The sequence below is a fragment of the Hippoglossus hippoglossus genome, chromosome 20 (genome assembly GCF_009819705.1).
Source record: "Hippoglossus hippoglossus isolate fHipHip1 chromosome 20, fHipHip1.pri, whole genome shotgun sequence".
NCBI lineage: Eukaryota > Metazoa > Chordata > Actinopteri > Pleuronectiformes > Pleuronectidae > Hippoglossus > Hippoglossus hippoglossus.
In genome coordinates, this window is record NC_047170.1 from 13156549 (window position 1) to 13172534 (window position 15986).

General features: G+C 43.6%; 1 protein-coding gene across 4 annotated transcripts in view; it reads left to right on the top strand.

The window, feature by feature from the left end:
* The window catches only part of nck1b (NCK adaptor protein 1b), a 28317-nt gene that overhangs the window by 8325 nt on the left and 4006 nt on the right, over positions 1 to 15986 (top strand). For 3 of the 4 annotated variants that reach the window (XM_034572221.1, XM_034572222.1, XM_034572224.1), the window contains exons 2-4: positions 3537 to 3590; positions 4191 to 4431; positions 15240 to 15985. In XM_034572221.1, coding sequence (XP_034428112.1) covers positions 4206 to 4431; positions 15240 to 15985 — 972 coding nt within the window. In that variant the 5' untranslated portion in view covers positions 3537 to 3590; positions 4191 to 4205. Of the gene's footprint in view, positions 1 to 3536; positions 3591 to 4190; positions 4432 to 7649; positions 7784 to 15239; position 15986 lie in introns of those variants that run through there. The other variant, XM_034572225.1, reaches the window with a different exon arrangement.

A 15986-nucleotide genomic window follows, 5' to 3' on the forward strand; every position in this document is an offset into this window, starting at 1 on the left:
ACAGCTGCTGCTATGGCAGGAGATAAGACAGACGCACATTATCTTTTAGTATTTAGTAGTTTACAGTAAAATCTATTAATATAAAGTACTATTTATAGACACAAATATGCTCACCACTAATTTGCAAAACCATTTTGTATCATAGTATTATTATCATCAACAAACAAGTTTTTTCATTGTTTTGGATGTTTTTTTTTTTTTTTAAATGCCAAATATTTCCCAGTACCAATTTCTCAGATGTAAGGGTTTGCTGCTTTTTGCTGCAGTCACTTATGAAATAGTGATGTGATGCCACTTCAGATAAGTAATGATCTCAGCAACAACTCAACGACGAAACTTTCTGGAGGTTTTGTTGATATTATACGCTAATGACATTTTTATTTTTTTTTAAATGTAGGGGTTTTTGCAAATCAACATTAAGTGTTATAATCACACATAATGCTGTTATTATTTGCTGTGTAATCAGAGCTTTAACAGAGTCAGCTGCTGTTCAAACCGTATTAACACAAAAGGGACATTTTCTTGCTGGTACACTGCTGGTATACAACTGGAAATCTCTTATTGTGAAGCAACTACAGGATCCACTGCCTTGAATTGCCTTCATTTTTTGTTCAATTTAAAACTTAATGGTAATAATGGACAGACTTTATGTTGCTGTTCTGTCAGCAGATGAGTTTTAAATATTGCAAGGGGGAAACGGCTCAAGGAGTATCGGCCTAAGTGAGAAGGTTAACACTGTCGTTACCACTGGCCACCAGATTTGACCACGTGTCTACCATTCCCCCCCAGAATGGTTGCTCTTGTTGACAACCACACAGCTCGTACATGCAGATCCTGTTTTTGCTCATGTTTGGTAGCTATGTTGTTTTCAGAAGTGAAGTAACTTCTTCAAAACATCTGTATAAGAAATGATGACTAAATGATTCATGACATCATTACGTCTGTGACAATCTATTTCACAAAATGTTTCCAAATTTACATCAGTCTGCAATTATTGTTAAATTTAAGTGAAGTTAGTTTCATTTTTGAAAAAGTGAAGCCACATGGCCTACAACAGATACGTTGATTAGAGTTTCTCAACTATACTCTTGAAGACCATCGTGGCAGTGGTGATGGATTGGGCTACCTGTTAATTCTGCCAGGCAGCAGGGTAAACGGAGACCCACAGTGGACGTGAATGTGACACCATTTGAGCCTTTTGACCTGTCTGACCTTGCGTTTAATGCTTTGGAGTGGCGAGTGGCCTTGGCTCAGTCTGCAGCTGCGTGATTAGCTCCGAGCATCTGTCGCCTAACTTTTTGATCCTCCCCTCACATCTGCACTGTCGTAAGTCACCGCAGTGTTAATGTGCACTTAGTGGTGAGCCACCCTAGACACGGGGGGTGACAGCAATTAAAGGAAGTGAGCCCAGGGGTGCAATGTGTTCTCTGAAAATGGTAGGTAGCTGGGAAAGTGGGAAAGGGACAGGCCCTACACTGATGATTCTGTCATGTTGGGGAGAATAGAGAGAGTGAGGAAAAAGATTAACAGGGAGGGATGTTGTAAATGGAGACAGAGCACATATACTCACTTCTCAGCCTCTTTGGCAGACAGTTACAGAGCCCAGCCCAGGGAGTGGAGGGATCGTTGCCTTTGTCTTGGTGAAAGAGGCAGCACTCAAGGAGAGTAAATCAGCTCTTTGTTTTTGTGTGCCGCTCCCTAACATGCCTCCTAGTGTTCATTAATTTAATTAGAGCTGGAAAAGGAGCAGGCAATGACATGCCATGAGATAAAACCACAACATACACCCTGATGGTTTTTTTGGTAAGTTAAGTCAACAGCACCCCTCATGGGGAATTACATTTTAGCTTTGGGGCCTCCACTTTTCATGGTTTCAACTTCCTCCCACTGAAAAGAAATGAATCCATACAATCCTAGATATGTGCTGGCAACTTGCATCATCTGGAGCTAGAGACTGTGCAGTAGCATCAAAGTCCCCCAGATGCACATGCTTGTCAGTCTCAGCTGTCAATCATGATGTTTGATCCCATTTCTATAGCCTCAAATAATTAATTAAATCTAAACTTTCAGGAAAATGAAACACTTCTAAGTCAGTGTGATAATCTGAACTACCCAAGATGACAAGAACCATCTTTGAGGAGAATTTATTTTGCGTGTGCTTTGGTTCCATCAACTAACATCGAGGAGGTGGGGTTTATGACTCAAACTGAAGCCAGCCATCAGGGGGATATCAAAATGATTTATTTTCACTTTTGGGGAGCTGTCATGTCGTCCATCTTTATATGCAATCTTTGCTCTTATCCATAAATGGCGAGTCATGAGATGTGGCACTGTCATCCTCTGTCGTCACTTGTTTTATGAAGGGACGAACCACTTTAATGCTCATGTATTGTTTATTCTACTGCTCTTGGTGCTGCTGAGTCGTTAGCTTGACCTCCCTATTCTCCCCATGTTTGCCTAAGATCAGGTTGTGGGCCTATCTCAAGGCCAGCTGCAGCTGAAACTTACACGCTGCTGCTTCAAATAAAAAAAACCAAGAGCTCTCAATCAATGAGGTCAGTGTCTGGTCCCTAAAGTCAGTCGGGGGGGGGGAGGTGAAACTCCATCCACTCCCATGACATCAGAGCAGCTCAGCAGCAGCTTCAGTGGAGCCTCACAAACTCCCTCCCTCACTGCTGACCTGAGAATCTGCAGTATTAACCCAAGCATAGCCTGACTGTGCTGATAGCTACATGGGTCATAAGACCAGCTGTTCTGAATGTGCTCATTGTTGAACATGAATAAGTTATGCTTGTGTTTCACAGTACTCTCAAGTCATAATTTTAGCCTAGGGAACTTCGAGTGAATAGCAGCAGTGGAGTCTCAATGTAGTTCCCACAATCACATGTGCATATAGACTGCTCACTTGGGATATATTTATAGGCCATAGCTAAATATAAGATAATATCCTCCATCATTAGTGCTCAGCGAGAGCCTTACTCTGTGACGTATCCACCCTGCTGACGCACAGCACCCCCTTATTTTATTTTTTTTTACTTCCCTTTTCCAGTAATCTTTTGCCATCTTCCCGTCTCCAAGGTTCATGTTTGATGCCTCACACAATTGACAATCGTTGGACTGCTCCTGAGAGGAAATCATCCCGTCTGTAAATTCATGAAGAATGTCGATACTGAGAGATTAGCGCTCTACTCTCTGGCAGACTTCAGTGTTGAAGACTGAGAAGAATAGTCATTTATATCTGTTATTTCAAGAATACAATTGGTGGTGGAGCGGGATTGTATCTGAAGAGACAGAAGCAGAAGCTGGCATTTCATCAGCGTTCTGTCCTAGCTGTATTATAGTTGGACAACACTGTCTGTATCTTGGCCTATTATTATTATTATGACATTACTACATAGTCAGTGGCGAGGCTGTGTGTAACAGTTAAGACACAAAAACAACAATACAGATTTCTATGCATTATTAAGAAATATGGAGAAAAATCTTGAGCTGACCCAATCTGTAATTCCTCTGCTTTGTTTGTGCTCTGTTTCTAGGTCAGCAGAGACGTATCGGAGCCCTTGGAAGTTCTCAGCTTTGATGCAGTACAGGTACAGCTCTCTATTTCCAAACAGTTTCTAAATTTACTTTTGGTGCATCTCTTTCCTAATCATTAGAGTTGAAACAAACTGCACAGCTAAACAATAAAATGCGTATATAGGCTGTGCAGACAGAGAGGATCTAGACCGTAGTAAAAGTACATGGTAATGTTCATTTCTTAGTTATGTTTATATAGTTAACTGAATTGTCATTATTGCAACATAATGTGGGTAAAAAACACCTTGCACCTCAACTACAATGACCAGTTTCCTGGGCGAAACCCTGTGAAGTTTTACTTCAGTAGGCCATTGTCATTGGGGCGTACATGCTGTGGAGGCGTGGTAGCGTGGTCTACCTAAAATGAAAGATACCATCTCTGAGAACCTTTTAGTCTGGCCCATATCTCATTCACTAACATGGGGGAGTCAGGGTTTATAACTTGGCAATTTAGACACTTTGACTTCACTTTTGGGTCATCATGTCAATCTTTACAGTGTGAAACAATGGCCAGGATTTCATTGTGGTATAGAAACCTTTTGCTTATCTATTATTTGAAAGTCTATAATGCAAAAATATTAACTTTTTTCGTCTTCTCTTTTGCTCTCCATCAGTGAACCTAGTGCAAGATGACGGAAGAGGTGATTGTCATCGCCAAGTTTGACTACATGGCCCAGCAGGACCAGGAGTTGGACATCAAGAAAAACGAGCGCCTGTGGCTCCTCGATGACTCCAAGTCCTGGTGGAGGGTTCGAAATGCCACCAACAAAACAGGCTTTGTGCCGTCCAACTACGTGGAGAGAAAAAACAGTGCCAGGAAAGCGTCGATTGTCAAGAACCTCAAAGATACACTCGGTAAAAAAAAATCTGTTATGGCTTCCTCAGTTCTACTTGTCGATAGTTCAATAATCATAGGCCAGAAACCATGTTCATGTTTACTCTCTCCTAAGTCCTTGTTTATTTTGATATTAGAAACTCAAACAATTCCAGTTGACACACAGGTATTTGCTCTATAGCTAGGCCAACTTTACTTTATGTTTCATGCACATGAACCAAAATAATACCGTGTCACAGAGCTCTGTTTCATCTGCTCTACTTTCGGTTGTTTTGACCACATAGTTGTGGTATTTCAATGCACTGTACTGGAAGATGGTCTCAGGCTGATGTCTGATTGGTTGAAACACTGTAAGCCCCTTTTTCTCACAGTGCACTCAAAGTGAAGACTTAGTGTGTGACAGGAGTGTTTACAGTTTAGTGTTTCAAGTCAGTGGACAGAACATTTGCTCAGGTAAGACAGTCACATACTTTCTGGATTTAAACTTTAAATACACATTCGATTTTAGTTTAGCAACTTGTGGCATTTACAAAAACGAGCATATCTGTTTAGTGTCAGCAAATCTAAATATCTCCACTCTCTGTTTGTGGGTAAGAGGATTTCATCCTGCTCATTATATCATGACTGGAATTGTTGCGGCACAGGTGTCATCTCCCCTGTCAACACAACAGTAATATTTCTGGGCACTGCCATTTGCCAAGGGCTTTGTAATGCCAGGAGCGAGCCACACGTAACTGTGTATGTAAGCCAAGGTTACCGTTTGTCCAAGTGCGATTCTTCTTGATGAAAGACTCGTGATAATTTGGGACAATCTCTCTGACCACTGGCGTCCATCCAGACAGCTTGGTGTTCGATTTGCCTGTGACTTCTTAGTTTGATAACTTCTCTCATGTATTTGAATAAAAGATGAGGATCTTGCATGACGTTGTTGTCCGAAACAAGGGCAGGACGGAATAGCAATGTTTGCTTTTATGCTTGAGCCATGTTTGTTTGGCTCAAATACTCATTAGATGAGGTTAAAGGTTGCTCAACATTTGCCACCGTGGAGACTTGAGGCAGAATATAAAAAGGCTGGATGATATTGACAGTTGATTGTATTGACCTTTTTCACAAAGGGTGTGTTCTGGTTGTGATATGAATGCAGTACTTCTAGTTATTGTCGTTTTGTTGTAGTTTACAACGTAGAAGACGTATTAACTTCACTGCAGAGATCACATGATTTTCTTTACCACACTTCGGTGTCGGCTCGTATCTCCACAAACTCTCCTAACATCTTCGTCTGTGTCTTCTATGTGTGCGCCACCGTTTTTTTTTTTTTTTTGTGTCTGTCACATGTTGTCAACACCCCACTTGCTCGTGGTGAATCCAGCGGGGGATCCCCTGTTGTGTTCTCACATCGACATTTCCTAGATTTCTACAGACTTTATACTAGGAGGCCAGGCGGAGAAAGAGCCCCTCACTCTGACATTTGCGTTCTCCTCCGGAGATTGTGACACACAAAGAATGACCTGCCAGAAAGTCGTGGGCCCCACGGTGGCTTTTCCCTTCAGGGTAATGTTTACCAGAAGTGTTTCTTGAATTTATAACTGTATCACATAGACGCAGTGTTTACAAAACACTTATCTGTTGGACACGGGATATGAGTCTTCCTGTTAGCTGGAAGTGTGTGTTAATGTTGTGGTGACATTCAGGCTGTGCTGTGTGTAGAAACACCCCAATGAAAAAGAACTGGAAGAGGTCTCTTGATGGTTTTAATAGAGGGCTAATTAGGGTTTTCCACTTTGTCTCTCTGATAAAACGGACTTTGATTTACAACACTTTTGATATTTATCACTTGACTCAAGCACATACATAATTTAACGTCAAGTCTGTTTTCTATTAAAGGCTTGTTTACGCTGCTTGTACATATGGAAAGATGCGTCCGTTTGAAATGAAGTAACCGTCACAGCTAACATTGGCATGGGTGTTAAACAATATGTCCACTAATGGGCAGCACCGAGTCGAGAGTTTCCGACGACAACAAACGTTCAGATGGTGGAGGGGGTTGTGATAATGTATCTGTTAGCAGGTCAAAGCGGCTGTTTGTCTCTCTACTTTCTTACCAACTCGCAAAGTCTTAACTCTAAAAGTTCTGCCGCTCATGGTTTCTGGCGGTACTGCTCTGTTTAATCTCTTTTGTCTGTATTCGCATAAGCAGAGTATGGACAAAAGGCTCTGTCTGTGTCCATATCCATACGTTAGGTGTAGCATGTATTCATGTGTGTGTGTTTGGGGTTGTGTTAGGAGCATGTGTGGTCATGCACTACTGCCATGAGCCGCCCACTACCTTCCCACCTGTCACTCTATCCATTGATCAAAAAACCTCAGGTGAACAGCTGCATGAATGACACACACATAAAAACCCACTGGCTCAGGTCTTACTCACTAACACACAACCAATAAAACGCACACTAATGTAAAACATTGGTTTGGCGAACGTGAACCTTGTTAAACACTAATGAAATCATAGAGCGCTTGTAAATACTTCACCTTCATGTCTTGGTGTTTATGATTTATAAGTAGATTTAGGAGATTTTTAACGGGGAGATTGTGGGTGTTTGTGTTTTTCTTGTACATGTATGTAGGAGAGGAGTGAGAGCAGTGGCCTGATGATCACACTGACATGTTTTATGTGGGAGGAAAAAAATGTATCCCTCTTCCCTTTTCTTTTTTTTTTAAACAAGGCTGTTGCTGGGTGTGGAATGGTGTCATCGTTAGAAAGAATGTGTGAGGGTATGATCTGTCTGCAGATGGTTGTGTTTTGCTGTGTGTGTGATGGTGCGTCTCCGTGTTTGACGACTCGTGTTCCCCGGGTTTGTTGTAAAGTTGAGTGTGTCTCTACAAACAACTGCAGTCATGTGACGCTGAGCACTCACTGACTCACTCAGCCTTTGCAACAGATCCTTTTTTTCCGTTCCTTCTCTTCTCAAGAAACCGGCACTCTTTCCAACTATCAACTTGACGCTTACTTCTGTTAAAATCCCCGTTTCTATCTTCTTTCGCTCCTTTTCTTTCTCTCTTTTCTCTCAAGTCTAAGCTTTAACTCCCCCCTCCTCCTCCCTTCTTCTTTCCCTCTCCATGAGGCCTCTGTACTCTGCCTTCGAGAGCTGGACTGGAGGCCTCTCTATCCCGCTCTCTCATTGGCTTAGCGTGACCACATGGTCAAGGGAGTGGGTTGCCCCGCTCCGTTGTCCGCCCAGCTCTCTGGGTGTTCCAATGGAATAACTCTACAGCTGCAGTGGGAAGAGAACAGGGGCCGGGAAAGACACAGAGAGAGGGAGAGAGCAGCGAAGCCCAAAATGGACATGGCTAACCTATTCAAACATTTCTTTCGTGAGTTTTTCATCTTTCCTCGTCTTCTGTAGTGACTTGAAGTTCTGGTTTGTGTGTTGTTTTTAAAATGGTGGAAAGAGCTTTCGTGTGAAGTTAGAGCGGCTCTTTTCTCCCTCTGCTGTGCTGGAGCAGTGTGGGGTGTTTTTTTTTTATCTTCCTTCTCTGATTTTCTTTTTGCTTTGGTCGTTGGTTAGTTTCAGTTCAGGTTAGCCAAATGATGTGTCATATACACAGCAGGCGGAAACTTGAGTTTTGTACCAACATGTTGTGCTGGCAGAGACAGGGAGCGGGTGTCTTAACAGCTTTTGAGGCTGTGTCTGTGTGAGCGGCTGCAAAGACTGGGTGGATATGCTTTTGAAAAGCCTTCTGCTGAGCAGAAGCCTGTAATTGACTCAGCAAACCTCCTCTGTCTCTTTCTTTTACACACACACACACACACACACACACACACACACACACACACACACACACACACACACACACACACACACACACATAGTAATCCCACTTCATTTTTTTCTAGCATTTGTCCTAGTGAGTGGGCTGCAACTCAGAGGATTACTTTATCATACTTGAAGACCCCGTCTCCACCCTGTTTAGGAATATCTCAAGTCTTAGCCAAAGTCTGTTTTCCTTTATTCTACCCTCAGGGCGATCTCGCTCACTCTGGGAGGGTCGCCACCCCCCTTACACCACCACCACCTCCACCACCGCCAGTCATGAGCTACAGTTGAAGGGACACGGGGTGCTCATGTAGAACACTGTAGTCATTGTGCTGTGAGGAGGAAGGGGTCTCTGCTGATTGATGGGACCTGGGCTCCCATCTTCTGCACCTCGCTTGGTTATCAGAGGAATGTCACTACCCCGGCAGCTCTGTGGGCCGCGGATACTTTAGTCACGCTGCCACACTTTTTCAAAAAGCCCTGGCGCACACCCATGCTGTAATCTCACCTTGTAACTGTTGAGTGTTATGTCCTGCCTCTGTCTGTCTTCCCTGCTCGCGTGTGCGTGCGTGCGTGCGTGCGTGCGTGCGTGCGTGCGTGCGTGCGTGCGTGTGTGTGTGTGTGTGGATCCACCGACTGGCCTGTTTGCAGTCTAGAGGATCCAGAGATTGACAAGAACACAGAGATGAGCTTACAAACTTTTCGCTTGTGTAAACTGAGCGCCACTAGTCTCCTATCTCTCGCTCTCCCTTTTCCCCTCCCTCTGTTATCCTGTTTCTCAGCATCCCCAGTGAGCGGAAACTCTAATTTGAGCCACATTTCTCCCGAGCTGTGGAGGAGTGCAGGCCAGAGAGGAAGTGAGAAGTCGGGAGGAAGTTGAATCATTGTGCGGGGGTCCGTCAGTTGGACCTTCTGGCAGTCTCTGTCCCTCGCTCAATCTTTTTCAACTCCCTTCTTCTCTCCAAACCAATGCTCAATGTTCCCTGACCAGAAAGGCAAAAAGACATAATCATAATGAGGACAGTTGTCAACACCATTTAGGCCTAAGATGTTGTTTTTCTAAATCTGTCCACTCATCTTTGTTTAAAGTGTCTTCTGCCGTTACGAAGTGCTCAAGAGGAAGTGAGCAGTGGTCTGGGCTTGTTGAAGTGTAGCCAGCCATAGAAACAGTTACACTACTGCTCTACTTGTCTATTCAACTAAATGGTCTGTGGGCTGCACACAATTCTTTTTCATTATTGATTAATGTAGAGATTATTTACTCTATGAATAGATGGAACCGTTCAGTCAACATAATGATGGCAAATATCAACAAATCATTGCAATGTCCCAGAGTTACAGGGTCACTAAAATGTTTCTTCTTCTATCTGTCCTCATTATAAAGCTTCTATCGTGCGTCTGGCCGGCTTTGTAATTTTGTTTATTTGTTTCTGATTGGTTAGATCCTGATGTGAATTATTTCCTCCTATTGACTGTTTTGATTTCAGAATAGTTCAAATGTGCTTTAATGTTTAAACATTTATTTATATAAGAATTTTGAATGAAATGAAAAATTGTTGTGGAGGAAAACATGTTGATATTCCTTAAAGTTAAGTCTGATTTTGGTTCTTAAATTAAGTGTCAATTGTGTTGGTATCTCTAACTGTAACTTATATATGTTTATATATACTTTATGGGTATGTTCTTCATTACTGCAGAATGAAAAGTTATAAAAACAAAGCTCTAGAAATCTTAAGGTATATAACCAAGGTGTCAACTTAGAGAATCACGACCATATTCACTTTTGCATTGACACATTTTGCTTTAAATGTAGGTCAACAGATTAGAGGTTAAGAAAAAAAGTGGGTCAAAAGTGAAATGAAATTACCGTTATTACAAAGACACTTTTATTCCTTTGAATTTGTGAAGCTGGACTTTGGCAGTGAGCTAATCATTCCACTGCTGCTACAGTGAGGCACAGGTACACATGCATCAATACCCTGATAAACCTGTTTGCTTTACAACCAGGATAGTTTCTACTGACTCCATCACAGAGACTGATGGCTGATGACTCAGATAAAGCAAGTTAGGTTCTGTCTGTTTCCTGCACAGCGACATCAGTCAGCCCTGTTAGCAGCTTGATTGAAGCTTTAGTGTTAAGAGGAGGCCTCAACCCATCCCCACTGAAGAGTACATCACCTACCTCACTAGTGTGTAGGTTCCCTTTAGTGTGCGTGACTCACTCTGACGGGATGTGGTGTCATTATGTTTAATGTGCAAGTCTCATTCGAGACCCTTTGAGGCTACACGAGTGACGGCGTGATTGTGTGACGTATTATGCTCATAATTGAGATGACTTGTTTATGATAGTGACGTGTTGTTTGGCTGTAAAATGTTGAGGTTTTTCTTTGTTAGCTAGCAACTGCCGCTGAACATGTTCCAGTGATCTGTTCAAGTAGGGGGATGTTCAGGCACTGTCAGACAGCCTGACGCGGGGTGTTGTCGTCCACAAAGGAAGGGCCCTGGAATGGAGGGAAGCCGAGGGGTCGAGAGGGCCCTGGCAGACAATGGACGGCCAGCCAGCGTGAGGAGGCCAGAGTAAAAGGGGAAAAAAACAGTTCCTCTCTGTCACTTGTAGCTGAACAAACTCCTAGAACTTTCTTCTTCTCCTCCTCCTCCTCCTGCGCCTCATCTGTAATCAAAGTTGTTTTTTTTTCTTTTTTTCTCGGAGGGGTTAAATATGTATGTCTTAAGGTCTTCATCATTGTTCGCCGTGATTAACTGCTATCAGAAGCGACACGATTTCCTCCTCAGGAAATACACAGGAAAAAGCATGTGACGTAGAAAGAGAGCAAATTTCCAGTGAACAGTACTTTTGAATGTCTCTTCCTGTCTCGTAGCTCTTACAGCTGAGATGTGGCGTGCTTCGTGTTTTTCAGAGGAAGCACTAAGCTGCCACATCTGCATATACTCATGTAAACCTCATGGTTGTATTTAGGCTGAACTTGTATTTAGGCTGAACATGAGGGAGCTTTTGGGGGTGGGGGCTTAATGGTGTGTATTTTTAGGTCCTCTATCCGCTACGATTACTTCCCTTCTCCTGACACTGTATTTGTGCATAGAATTAGCTCAATCTACAAGAGATTTACTTCTCAATTGGTGTTTAATCCACATCTGCTTGTCCTCAAACCGTTGTGTTGTGGTAAAGGTGGCTTGTCTGGACAGCACCGTAAGATGGAGACTGCCTCAGTCCTCATATCAATCAGTGATGTCTCCGTCACAACAGCTTTGTCCTGTCTGAGGTGCTCTGACTACTCATTGTCAAAGTGCTTTAAGTCAGAAGCAGGCTATTTTTGTTGAGATCAATTTTACATGTATCCAGCTCTCTCTATACATGTCTCTAAATTAAGTGGTATTTCTTTAGGTTTGAAAATACTTGTATGATCTTCAGCTGTGTTGAAAAGCTCAGGTTGCATTACAGCCATACAACACTGATGTCTGTCCACACGAGTGTTTCGGCTCCGTTTCAGATTGAATCCCCATCCATTCTAACCCTTGTAAAAATGCATATTATATGACCACTCACGTACACTGGATATGCGCGCGCCGGTGTGAACAGGAATTGCTTGAATGAAAGCTTGTCGTCTGCACATGTAAGCAGTTGTATCTTTGTATAGTGCAGAACTACCGTCAGCTGGTAAATACAACAGAGTCAGCAATTGATGATCCATGTTGCATTCTACTACACTGGTATCTGAGGCTAATGCTGGTTGTTTTCTTCTGGAAGATAAAAGTCTTTCATGTGATAAAAGTCTGACAAGTCAGCAAAGGCTACGTCATGACTAAAAAAGACCCAATCAGCAAGCAGTTGTGAGTGTCTACATCATTGTTTCTAAATGTTTTCACAGTTTTCAAACTAAAATAAGTCCAGCTTCATTTCAGAAATGAGGAGCTCTAAGAGTTGTGCTGACGCCAAGAGCATCTGTAGCGGAGTAGAACGTAGAAATATGGATGTAGCCTCAGTCTTTCCAGATTTCCTCCGCCAACGAGATGTTTTCATTGCCGTTTGTTGGATTGTTCATTTGTCTGCCTTTCACTGGAATTACTTAAAATGACTCAACCGGGACGGATCTGGATAAACAGGCAGACAAGGGAATTATTTTCAACTTTCTTTAACATGACGATAGGGCCTTGGTGGATGTGTGTGACCTTCAAGTTTAATATTGGTTTTGTCATTGTACACACATCACCGGTGCACTGCTCCACTTATGCCAGAAGTCTAGTCAAACACACAGTGTCCTGTCAATACGTGAAAGCTACTGGACATGTATCATAGAGGTCAGCAGCATGTTTAAGGATCCAAAGGTTGCTCCCTAAGTTCAGCATCACTGAACTCTCAAATCTGGCACAAAGCCTTGGCACGGTATCAAGGAATCACTTTACCGTCAGTTGAACAGAATGCAGCTGTGTCCAGTAACAAACAGTGGCCCCACTCCAAGCTTGTCTTTGGTGTGACAGCACGGTGAGATAAGAGCCACTGCTGAGTCGTAAAAGAAAGCACCAACTCACCGTTCTTCTGCTCGGCCACACAAGTGAATTCTCAGCAATTAACCCACAACAGCCTGACTGATGGGCCCTCAGAGAAGCCGATGCCCTCAATAACAAGCCCTTATCTTCTCTTGCTGTCATCTGCCTAAAGCTGCGCAGGCAAATCCCAATTTCCCTTTATTACCTTTGGCTTAGATCGAGCATCTAGTCAAATGCAGCGGTTACGGACTCTGTGCTTTTTTAATGTAAAGCTTTCGTGTGACTGGAACAGGAAGCAGCAAATACTATTGTGAACAGGGGATGCTGATAAGAGCAGAGTTACCTGCTCAGCATGATAAGATACAAACTGTTGTCTCCGTTTTCAGCTGTAGATGGAATAAACTTAAATTCTGCAGGGTTGACCTCTAACCTTAAGCTAACTAGGTCATTTTCTACTGTACACGAGACACATCCTGGGGGCTTGCACCTGCACGTGTAGTTTTTTCCTCCAACATGCACATGTCATGTTTTATCTTTTGTGGATCTAGAGACGGTTTGAGTAATTTTTGTATCATTTGAGGCAAAAAGAAACTTCACAACCAGGTTTTGTGAGTTTCTGACTGTATCTTTTTAATTTGTAATGCAAAATATGTAAATTTACAGATGTTTTTTCTCATATCGTTTTGCAGTTCTCCCTTTAAGGCGGTGTTAAGGTTGCACAGAGGCATAACTAGACCCACAGACATCAGCTCCTAACACCCTGTCTGCACTCTGTAGTTATGTACAGTGCTGTGACTAATAACAGGGTCTACCTGGAAGCAATTTGACATTGGACACAAGCACAACCATGAAATTTGTCTGCGCTCCCTGAGTCACGGACACGTTTCAGTTACAATTTATCTGCGGCGAAACAGATCCAGTGTGGCGTTGTGACACATTAGTCATATTCCACGACAGAAAACAAACACACACACTCACACACACTCTCATCATCCTCCCTGCACTGTCCTGAGGACTACACCCTGCCTCTGTGTATAATTTCACCCTGCTGACTTTTTAAATTATTCGACTTAAAAGCCTTGCAAACGTAATCATAAACAGAACCACTGCTTTGCTCTGCTCACTGTCTGGTATCAGTGTCTGACTTGTACCAGCTTCACTCTGGTTTGCCTGCATCATCAGTGAGACCAGAGGCTTGTGGTGATAACAGTAATGTTATATTAGTTTTGCAAGATCTAGCAAAATGCTTGACTGTTGCTTGCAGTCACAGAGGGGTCTAACAAAATCTAATGTAAAGAGATTATGTATAAGGTTTTAATACTTTTAGGATAATCATTATATTTTCGTTTAAACCTACTTCCGTTGTGCGTTTTTATGAGAAATATTTTTGTGGAATGCAAAGTTTGTAATATATCTGTCATATTTGACATAGGTCTTAAATTTCATTCATTATCATCTTAAGAAGTCTTAAATTTAACTTGTGTAAACCTGCAGAAACCCTGGTTGCTTGTTTCCACAGGAGAAAGTAATGTGTAGATATTTCAGGCTGTGAGTATTAGAGCTGTTCTCAAGGCGTGATCTCACCACTGCGTCCACTCCTCTGGTAGCCACACATTTGTTTCACACAACTGTTTGCATGCCAAGCTCCCAAGTTGAAATTCTTGACCAGTTAAGACGATGACCACAGGCTCCGTAATGCAGGGAAAAGGCCAGAGGGCCTGGTAATACCCCTTCAGCTTAGAGCTGGTGCCACTGAGTGCACGTCCTCCAATCTACATAGAAGCTGACTTGAGAGCTAGAAAGAGCGATGGTAGAAACATGACGGAGGTCTGTGTCCAGCTGCAGTGCGAGTTCGGCCGCAGGTTTCAGGGCGGCCGAGGTGATTAGTGCAATGTGATTAGCTGCAATCAAATGTGACTGCAGCTTTTTGCCTGCAGAGTTCAAGGCAAGTGTAGCTGGTAATTAATTTCAATAGTGAATAAAGTTTCTTAGTTTCCACAGGATTTATTGTAGCCCTGTGCCAAAACAAGTTTTCATCCCACTCAATTTTTTTCAACCAATACTTTTGTGTTTCCTCTACAGCCAGGCTTAATCCCCAAGAATGTATTTGGATGTGGAATGTGGGGGGTTAGGGCACTGTAATGTGGAAAGGGAAGGATATTTATCCCTGCTTACCCACCCTGCCGCCCTCTACAAACCCTAATGCTTATTATCGCTGCCTGCTATTTGTCAGGGTTTTTTTGTCCTCCTCCCTTAACTTTGTGGTGGTTTTTGTTTTTCTGTTGAAACTTGTTGCACATCAACGGGAGGGGGGGGGGGTATCAAAACTGAATTCTGATGGTTTGTTTTGTTGGAAAATTACGAAATTTACACAAATTACCCAGAGGCCCATCTGTGTGCCAATTTAAAATGTTGGCTGCTTTTTAGTCTGACCTTATTCACCGGACGCTATTTCAGTCAAGATTCTCTAAACCCTGACACATTTCCTTGATTCTTGTTTTGTGTAGGAATTGGGAAGGTGAAGAGCAGAAAAGGAGGGATGAGGGACACGGCGTCCAACGCTGACACAGACATGTATGCCGATAATGGCGAGCGGCTCTACGACCTCAACCTGCCTGCCCTGGTCAAGTTCAGCTACACGGCTGAGCGCGAGGACGAGCTGTCTCTTGTGAAGGGCACACGGGTGATAGTGATGGAGAAGTGCAGCGACGGGTGGTGGCGCGGCAGCTACAATGGACGTTCGGGTTGGTTTCCGTCCAACTACGTGACGGAGGACATGGATGGGACAGCGGGGGGAGGGGGAATGGGTGACCCGGTGGGATCGCTAACAGAGAAGCTGGCGGCCGTGGTGAACAGCACCACAAACGGGAACAGGGTGCTGCACACGGTCCAGGCGCTCTACCCCTTCAGCTCAGAAAACGACGAGGAGCTGAACTTTGAGAAGGGCGAGGTGATGGAGGTCGTGGAGAAGCCGGAGAACGACCCGGAGTGGTGGAAGTGCCGCAAAGCGGACGGACAGCTCGGCTTGGTGCCTAAGAACTACGTCACCGTGCTGGACTCCGCCTCCCATAAACCCGCAGCGGGGCTCGCCGGGCCGCCCACACCTGACTGTGACTACATCTCGCCTTCAGGCACCGGGCGCTTTGCAGGGAAGGAGTGGTACTACGGAAAGGTGACGCGCCATCAGGCGGAGGTGGCGCTCAACCAGAGGGGGTCGGAGGGAGACTTCCTCATCCGAGACAGCGAGTCATCGG